General features: G+C 52.6%; 3 protein-coding genes across 3 annotated transcripts in view; 1 reads left to right on the forward strand and 2 right to left on the reverse strand.

Annotated features, from left to right (window-relative positions):
* The window catches only part of ETH_00002595 (3-oxoacyl-(acyl-carrier-protein) synthase III family protein, putative), a gene marked incomplete at both ends in the record, with an annotated part of 3,505 nt that extends 1,119 nt beyond the window's left edge, over positions 1–2,386 (forward strand). Inside the window, 5 exons of the mRNA XM_013372910.1 lie at positions 299–632; positions 968–1,284; positions 1,570–1,788; positions 1,999–2,067; positions 2,291–2,386. Coding sequence (XP_013228364.1) covers positions 299–632; positions 968–1,284; positions 1,570–1,788; positions 1,999–2,067; positions 2,291–2,386 — 1,035 coding nt within the window. The remainder of the gene's footprint in view (positions 1–298; positions 633–967; positions 1,285–1,569; positions 1,789–1,998; positions 2,068–2,290) is intronic.
* A 1,345-nt stretch (positions 2,387–3,731) lies between these two features.
* ETH_00002600 (uncharacterized protein) lies at positions 3,732–5,118 on the reverse strand (the record flags this gene model as incomplete). The annotated part of the gene is made up of 4 exons (XM_013372911.1): positions 3,732–3,950; positions 4,483–4,583; positions 4,757–4,829; positions 4,972–5,118. The coding sequence occupies 4 exons, from the start codon at positions 5,116–5,118 to the stop codon at positions 3,732–3,734; spliced, it is 540 nt and encodes a 179-aa protein (XP_013228365.1).
* A 1,492-nt stretch (positions 5,119–6,610) lies between these two features.
* Positions 6,611–8,313, reverse strand: ETH_00002605 (alanine dehydrogenase, putative; the record flags this gene model as incomplete). Its single annotated transcript, XM_013372912.1, has 3 exons — positions 6,611–7,132; positions 7,430–7,831; positions 8,095–8,313. The coding sequence occupies 3 exons, from the start codon at positions 8,311–8,313 to the stop codon at positions 6,611–6,613; spliced, it is 1,143 nt and encodes a 380-aa protein (XP_013228366.1).
* Between the last annotated feature and the right edge of the window lie 898 nt (positions 8,314–9,211).

Genomic DNA, 9,211 nt, shown 5'->3' on the forward strand with positions numbered 1-9,211 from the left:
TTGTTTGAGGTGTACGTACACCTCAAACAACGCGCGCCGCAACCCGCCTTGCACGAAAAGTCTGAATTTCGCGTTTTTTGTGCAACGTTGCGTGAGTTAATTCCGAGCGAGTTTTGCAATTTGTTGAAGAGTTAAAGTTCTGCATTTCTGGCGTTTCCGTGCGCAATCGCGGCGCTTCCGGCGTCGCCTGCCGCGGCGCGCGCAGCAACTTGAATTTTCGGAAAGCTGCACTTTTAGCGGAGTCCGCGCGCGATCTCGGGGACTTTTGCGCTGAATTGACTTTAATTTTGCATTTGAGATTGGAATTGGCGGAAAGAAGCGGGAGTTTGCGTGCGGTTTCTGCGGATCGGCGCAGTGGATCCGGACGCGGACGGGCATCGCCGCGCGGCGCGTGCTGCGGCACGGCGAGGCGCTGCGGGACTTGTCCGTGGCAGCAGCACAGAAAGCCCTCGCCGCCAGCGGCCTCGCAGCCAACAAGCTGGACCTTCTTCTCCACGCCTCCTCTTCGCCCGACGACCTCTTCGGCGACGGCCCCTGGCTCGCGGCGCAGCTGCAGCGGCCCGGCGACGCCCCCGCGCCCGCCTTCGACTTGACTGCGGCCTGCTCCGGCTTCGTCGTCGGCCTCATCACAGGTCTGCTGCTGCTGCTGCTGCTGCTGCTGCTGCTGCTGCTGATGGTGGTGGTGGTGGTTATGGTGGTGGTTATGGTGATGGTCATGTTCTGGTGATGGTGCTGGTGATGTTCTGGTGATGATGATGGTTGTGTAGGTGATGCTGCTGCTGCTGCTCATGTTGCTGCTGCTGCTGCTGCTGCTGCTGAGGGGTTTCTGGCTTGCTGCTGCTTGGTGCTTTCGATGAGAGGGTCCGTCGCGTTTCGCCGGGCTGTCCCCCAGCCCCCCTGACACCTGCGCCCCCGCCGCCGCCGCCGCTGCTGCTGCTGCTGCTGCTGCTGCTGCTGCTGCGCGCAGCAAACATGTACCTGTCGAGCCCGGGCAGCCCCTACCGCACGGCGCTGCTTGTGGGCTCCGACGCCCTCAGCCGCTGGCTGGACTGGAGGGACCGAAACACTTGCATATTATTTGGAGACGGGGCGGGTGCAGCAGTGCTGTCTGCTGCTGCTGCTGCTCCTGCTGCTGCTGCTCCTGCTGCTGCTGCTGCTGAGGGGCAGCAGCAGAAGCCCCTCGGGCTCCTCAGCTATGTGCTGCACAGCGACGGATTTGAACAAAAACAAATTCAGCTTCACTACAGAGGCGCGGAGGCGCCGCTGCCGCTGCGGGGCCCAGGTGTACGTACACCCCAGCCTGCAGCAGGCCGCAGCAGCTTTCCCAGTCTCGCTGCTGCCAAGTGCCACTTTGAACTTCAAATGTGTTTCTCTTCAGTTTTGCTTTTAAGTCAATCCTAAAGTTCACCTTAATGCTGCTGCTCCTGCTCCTGCTCCTGCTGCTGCTCCGCCCTCGCGCTTCTTCGGCTGTACGTACACCCCGCTGCATGCGCTCTTCGCCGGGGGGCCCTTCGCCCCTCCGCCCCCAAACAACGCCTCCTGCTGCTGCTGCTGCTGCTGCTGCTGCAGGGGGGGTGCGTGAGCGTGAGCAGCGGGGCGTTTGCGCCGCTGTCGATGAACGGGCGGGAAGTGTTTAAGTTTGTGTCTCGAAAAGTCCCCATTTCTTTGGAAGCAGCTTTTGCTGCTGCTGGTGTTGCAGCAGCAGAAGTGGACTGGCTGCTGATGCACCAGGCCAACAAACGCATTCTCGATGCTGTTGCAGACAGACTCAACATCCCCAAACACAAGGTCAGCGCTGCTGCTGCTGCTGCTGCAGTCGCTGCTGCTGCGCTGCTGCTGCTGCAGTCGGTGCTGCTGCGCTGCTGCTGCCGCAGTCGCTGCTGCTGCTGCTGTCGCTGCTGCTGTTGCTGCTGCTGTAGCAGTGGTTGCTGGCGTCTTTCTCTGGTGCGCGCCTCACTTCTGCTGCTGCTGCTTTTGCTGCTGCTGCTGCTGCTGCAGGTGCTCTGCAACCTTGAGGAATACGGAAACACCTCAGCGGCATCCGTGCCCCTCTGTCTGGCAGAAGCGGTGGGTTATTTCTGAGGGTTTAGGGTTTAGGGTTTAGGGTTTTGGAAGATGAGTTTTGAGTTTCTGGAGTTGAGGCGAAGGCGGTGCACACGGGGCTCGCTGAGGTGTACAGACACCCCACGTCCGTTTCGCATCATTTTTTTTTTTTTTAAAATTTCACAGTATTTCATTACCTTTTAATTTCATGTTTTTATTTATTGTTTTAAATTGTTTTTATTTTTAGGTCCAAGAAGGAAAAGTCAAAAAAGGAGATGTCATTGCCATAGCGGGCTTCGGCGCGGGGCTCACATGGGCAGCAGCAGTGCTGCGGTATGGCTAGTTCGCCTCTGCTGCTGCTGCTGCTGCTGCTGGAGCAGCAGCAGCAGCAGAACTCTGCAGCTGCGGAGCAGCAGCAGCAGCAGACTGCTGCTGCTGCTCGAGCAGCAGCTGCAACGAAAGCAGCAACAATAGCTGCTGCAGCGACTGCAGCAGCAATAGCAACAGCAATAGCTGCAGCAGCAGCAACAGCTGCTGCTGCAGCAGCAGCGTTAATTTTGCTGCGCAGAACCAGCTGTCCTTTCCCCCCCTTTTCAGGGAGGAAGCTGAAGGCCTCAGCTGCTCTTAGCGGACTGGGAGATAGGCAAGTATCTTATCTTCCCGTTTAGGGTTTAGGGTTTAGGGTTTAGTACCTGAGCCAGTTTCAGCCAATTCTTATTTGCTGCTTTGCTGCAGCAGCGGCTGCGTAGCAGCAGCAAAGCCATTGCAGAAAGTCACTTGTTTGTCTATTGTATAATATTTATTTATATTTATGCGTTTATAAATGATTGTATATTTATATATATATATGTACTTGTATTTATAAACTTATAAATAGTTGTCTATTTACATATATACGCATTTGTATTTGTATATTTGTGAGTAATTGTATATCTATATTCAGATATGTACATACATTCGTATTTACATATTTATATATATATATATATATGTATACATATAGGTATATGTATATATATATATATGTATATTTGTACTTATTTGTTCATGGGTAATTATATATATGTATATATATATATGTTTGTATTTATATATGCATTTATATATACATATTTGCATTTCTATATTTACAAGCCGTACGCAGATAGAGCCGCACAAGTGAAAGTATTTCTTTATGAACAAAATGCATTTCGTTGCACTTTTAAAATATAAAAATGCATAAATAAATTTAAAATATAAAAATCTAAAAATGTAAGTTTACCCCCTGAGGCATTTTGTCTGCTTCTAGCGGGGCTGCTGCGCTGCTGCTGCTGCTGCTGCTGCTGCTGCTAGACTAGGGCCGTCTTTTTCCTGCAGTTTGCGCTAATATTGCAAATAAAAAGGTTTTAAATGTATAAAGTCGTGGAGAAGACTCGTATACTTCTCAGTTGGCGTTCATTTAAAAGAAATGAAAATAAATTCGGATTCGCAGCGCCGGTGGACAGCGCTGAGGTGTACGTACAGCTCGCGCCGGCAGCGCATTTCCACTTTTCCGATTTCTCTCCGCCGGCGACTTTTAACTTTCTTCTCAGCCAGCAGCTCTGCTGCTGCTAAATTATTGAAAAACAACTGAAAAATTACAAAAAAACCAAACAAGTCGGGAAACAACTCGAAGTTTCCCGGAAATCAAGCAGCAGCAGCAGCAGCGGTCAGCGCGCGTAGCTGCTGCTGAAGTTTTGCTGCAGGTAGTAAGGCGGCAGCAGCAAGTCCGGCCTTCCAAAGTGCTGCTGCTGCTGCAGCTGCTGCAGCGGGGGCCCCCCTGCAGGCATTTCCAGCCTTATTAAGCCGTTGCTGCTGCTCCACCTCTTCGCCATTTCCGCAGTATTCTCCGTAATGCTGGGGACCAGCAGCAGCGCCAGAATCAGCACCTGAGCAGCAGCAGCAGCAGCAGCAAGCAGCACGCAGCAGTAGCTGTCTTAGCTGGGGCAGCAGAACCTCCAGGTTGCCCAGAGAGCTCGAAACAGCAGCAAGACTTCTAACAGCAGCAAGGCAGCAGCAGCAACTCGCGAACCAGCAGCAGCCCAGGAAGCAGCAGCAGCAACTCAAGTGATGCAGCAGCAACTCAATATGCAACAGCAGCTGGCGATGCAGCAGCAAGTAAGGAAGCAGCAACAGCTGGCCAGGATGATCTGAGCTGCTGAAGAGCAGCGCAGCAGCAAATCTGCAGGAGCAAAACGTGCAACTGCAGCAGCAAATCCTGGAACTGCAGCACCAAAACGTGCAACTGCAGCAGCAAGGCCAGCAACTGCTGCAGCACAACCCGCAACTACTGCAGCGAAAACTGCAGCTGCAGCAGCGAAACGTGGAATTGCTGCAGCAGAAGCTGCAAGTGCTGCAGCAGAAGCTGCAACTGCAGCAGCAAGAGCTGCAAGTGCTGCAGCAAAAGCTGCAAGTGCTGACCTTTAAGCCGAGCTCTATGAGGCCCAGGACCGTAGAGAGAATGTGGACGCCCTCTTCGGCGCTGCTGACGGCGAGCCACTCGTGGGCGAGCCACCGCGGTGCTGCAGCAGCAGCAGCAGCAGCAGCAGCAGCACAGAACTTGAACTGAAAAGCTGAATTGGACATTTTTCTCGGGAAAAAGGCTGAATTTAGGGTTTTAAAGTTCTTTTTGCAAATAAAATCGAAAAAAGGCTCTAAGATCCGGCAGATCAAGCAGGGAAGGCTGGAAACTCACGCCAGTACAACAAAAAGATGATGTCTTGCACGCAGGAAAGCATCATGAAGAAGACCATGGAGCGCTGCTGCCGCTGCAGCACAAGGAATAAACTAAGAGGGGCTGCAGACATGTGGCGGATTTGCTGCAGTGGGCGCAGCTTTTGCAAGTTTTTGCAAGTTGAACTGCAGGGGAGGCAGCAGTTCAACTTGGAAAGCTGCGGCGCAGCCACGCACCTTTCTGTCCTCAGGCACGTAGAAAAACACCCACCAAAAGTACAAATAAAGAGGGAAGTTGCAGTCGGGCCTCGAAATGCAGGAAAATGCGGCCAAGACGGCGACGCAGAGCATTAGGCACTGCACTGCGTCCCGCGCGGTCGCCATCTTGACGCGGCGAAAGAGCAGGAAAGTACCGCCGATCCTTTTATTTTCCTCCCGCAAAAGACCCCAATTATTGAAATAAATGTATTTTAAAGGCAGATCGGGCGAATGAGCCCTGCAGCGCTCGTTTTCGCTGTTTCCCACGCGCAGAGCCAGCTGCGGAGAGTCATCCGGTGTCGCTGCTGCTGCTGCTGCTGCTGCTGCTGCTCAGCGCCCCCAGAGAATGTGTGCGCCTCCGGATCTCGAGATATTTTGCAAATGTCATAAAGTAAAAACTAAAAAGAAAGTTTGATCGAGAGCAATTCGAACTGGCTGCAGCTGCAGCCGCTCGAGGGCCCCAGCCCTTGCGCGCGCGCCCACACCGCTGCCGACGCGGTCTGAGCTGCAGCACAGAACACCAGCAGCTGAAGAACCACAAATACAAATGAAGCGCCTTCTTTGTTTCTCTTTTAATTTAAAAAAATGAAAAAAATTTCATAATATGTTTTCAAAAGAATAGGGAGTTTTGCACGGGCGCAAGCATTAACTCGGGAACTGAAGGTCGCTTCGAGCCATTGGCTCGCTGCAGCTGCGCAGCCCAGAACGCAGCTTTATTAGCGAATTAAAGTTCATTTTGTATCACCTTTATTATTTCATTTGATTCAAAAATCCTTTTTTTAAGCACTGAGTGCATAATACTTCAACAGGCTGCGGTGGCCTCAAGCTGACGCTCAGCAAGCCAGCTGCAGGCATTCCTCAATTCATGTTTCGCTCGTCTGCAGTCACTGGCTCCGTCTTTTGCACAATTTGGCCAAAAAAAGTTTAAAACTACTAAATATAAGTTCAAATGAACGACACTGGCACTTAATTCATAACTATTTGCCCAGCGCCAGCATCGCCGCAATATGCATGAAACAGGAACCGGCTGTTCTTGCACGTATATTAAATGTTTGAAACATTATTTTTATTGTTTTGAATTGTCTGTTGAACTCATTTCCATGGTTGAATCCTCCGTTGAGAATCTCCGTGCTGCATTATATTCAGCTGTCTACTGAGCTAAGTAGGATTAGGCTGCATGCAACTGTTTCCCGGCGGCATTCCAACTATGATGCACTCAACTGCTTGCAAGGACTATTACGAAAATGTTCAGTCATTTATTTATGTTTTTACTACTTCTTTCGATTGAACATTAAGTTGCTACCGTTCTGAAGTGCGGAAAGCAGATTCAGGTGTGCAGAAAGCTTAAAACGGCGCCGCAGCCGCGCAGTTCAATTCCGGCACGGAGCGCCCGAAAGACTTCGCCGCAGTTGAAGCAGCTGGAAATAAATAACGAAAAGCCTTGGAAAAGGACTTATTGGCTTTTTCGGAGCTCGAAGAAGCTGCGGAACGAATGGATTCGCGGAAAGCAGGAGCTGCGCGTCTGGGGTCTGCGTTCGTGAATCCGCGGAAAGCTGGAGGAAAGCGGGTCTTTTTTCGGTTTTTTTTGCGTTTTTTTTCTGGAAATGAAATAAAAGCGCTAAGCACTGACTGTGGGGTTGCTTTGCGCCGCGGAAACGTCCTCAAAGGAGGAAACCGGGAAGTTGAACGTCGCGGCGACGCCGGCGTGCAAGACCCTGCCGCGGGCGACGCTGAGCCCCTTGCGGAGCGCCTCGCAGCGGCTGCAGGCCTCCGCCCAGCCGAAGTTGGCAATTTGCAACACGTAAGGAAGAGTGGCGCTCGCGAGAGCCGCAGTGGCGGTCACCGGGACTGCGCCCGGCATGTTGGCCACGCCGTAGTGCAGAATGCCCTCCACCTCGAAGGTGGGCGCTGCATGCGAAGTCCCGCGGCTCGTCTCGCAGCAGCCGCCGTGGTCCACCGCCACGTCCACCACGAGGCTGCCGCGCTGCATGCGTTTCAGGTGTTCCCTCCGCAGCAGCTTCGGGGCTTTGCAGCCCGCCAGCAGCACCGCCCCCACCACCAGGTCCGCGTCGCCCAGCTCCTGCACCAGCGCCGCCTCCGAGAAGTACCGCGTCGTGCAGTTCCGCGGCAAAATGTCGTCCTGCAGCAGCAGCAGCAGCAGCAGCGGCGGCAGCAGCAGCGGCAGCGGCGTTTGAATGCGGGTCTCAGAGCGTTGGGGCAAAAGGGACACGGAGTGTTTGCGGCGCCTCGCTGCTCTCTGTCAGAACTAAACTAAACGAGGGAACCGAGCAGCCAACGGAGAACCTGGAAGCTGCTGCTGCTGCTGCTGCTGCTGCTGCTGCTGCAGCGTTTAGCGCTAAGAAGCGCTGCACGAAAGCTCCGCAGCAGCGAACCTGAACTGCATGCACCTGGGGCCGGAAAAGAGTCCGGAGCTCACCAAGAAGCGGAGTCTGGTGAAGTTGCAGTCCATAATGACAACAGTGGCGCCGATTCCCGCTGCAGCTTTTGCTGCGTTCAGCCCCACCACGCCGCCGCCCAGAATGAGCACTTTGCCGCGGGGCACGCCGGGCACGCCGCCCAGCAGCACGCCCTTCCCGCCGCTGCAGCTGCGGAGGTGGTGGAGGCCCTCGAGGATGGCCATGCGGCCTGCGACTTCGGACATGGGCTCGAGCAGCACCAGCCGCCGCCCCGGCTCCTCCACAGTCTCGTAGGCGATGCAGACGGCCTGGCTCTGCAGCATGGCCTCCGTGAGGCTGCGGCTGGAGGCGAAGTGGAAGTACGTGAACACCACCTGGCCCCCGCGCACGTGCACGTACTCCTCCGGCTGCGGCTCCTTCACCTGAACGCAGAGTTCGCAGCTCGCTGCCACTTATTTGGATAAAATAGCGCTTTTCGCCTCGAAAATTGAAAAAAATCGACCAAAAATGCGCAAAAACGAACAAGATCGCCCCCGCGCGCGCCGAGCGCCGCCGGCGGTGTGCAGGTGTACGTACACTCCACGACTCGCGGCCGCGGCGGCGGAAAGCGCGGGAAAGCTCTTCCTTTTCGAAGCGGACTCAAAATAAAAGGAAGAACATAGTTTAGTTTTTAAAAATGATTCACTTTGACTATAAGGTCTGCGCGCGCGAAGACTTCTGCTGCAGTTTCCACCAACTCCGCGCCCGCCAGGCTGTACTGCTCGTCCGGCGCCCCCGCCAACTCGCCAGCCCCTTTTTGAATTAACACTTTATGTTTATTTCGGACAAGTTCAGCAGCGCCTGCAGGCAGGAGTCCCACTCGGCCCTCCTGGGGCTTGACTTCTTTGGGGCACCCGACGATCATTTTGCTGCTGTTTTGCTGCTGTATGCTGCTGTTTTGCTGCAGAAGCGGCCGCTGGGGGGCCTCGGAGTTCGGGGCTTTTTAGTTCAATAAAGTCTCGAAAGAATTTCAAAATGAAAGTGAACTTCAAATCTTTCTGACAGGCAACAGACCCCAGCCGCGCAGTGTGCTGCCACTCGGAAGCCGCTGGCCGAGGTCACCGCTGCAGGGCCACGCCGCGCGGCTCTCTCCGGGACTTTTCGCGCAGTTGAGAGCTTTAAAATGCAGTTTAATTAATTAATTTAATTCATTTAATTCATTTAATTAAACCATTTCATTCGTTCGATTCATTAAACTCATTAATTCAAACAATTTGAGGAAAAGGGAAGCAAACGAAAGCCACTTCCAGGCCGCGCCAGCGAATTCAAACCCGAATTCGTCTTTGCTTCAGCTTCTGATTTCAGATGAAGAAAAAGTCTTTTTATTAATTTAAAAATGTTTTCAACTTTGTTTTTCTTTTGCTGCATTTCCTGCAGACGCAGCCGCGCCAACGGCCGAGACAGCTTCTCCCGTCGATTGCGAGGCTCTGCAGTGTCTGCGAGCTAGCTATCTGTGGACTTCGACAAAAATGAACTAATTTTCATTCTAATTTTGAATTAAAGTATATTTTGATAATATTTTTGAATATTTGAGTATTTTATATGTGCTTTTTTCGTTCAGTTTGGCTGCGTTGGCTTCGTTTCGCATCCCTCGAGATCAGCAGGTTCGGGTGTATCTACCGTTCTGCCTCTGAAAGAAAGCAGTTCTTTTTTGCAAAAGGAATTGCAAATATAATTCTGTAAATAAATAAATATTAAAAATGCATAATTTAACTTTTCTAAATTCTCAAAAATTTCAACAAAGTGCGCAGATTCAAGTTTCT

Source organism: Eimeria tenella, genomic scaffold (genome assembly GCF_000499545.2).
Source record: "Eimeria tenella Houghton genomic scaffold, Eth_scaff110, whole genome shotgun sequence".
In the NCBI taxonomy this organism is placed as follows: Eukaryota; Apicomplexa; class Conoidasida; order Eucoccidiorida; family Eimeriidae; genus Eimeria; species Eimeria tenella.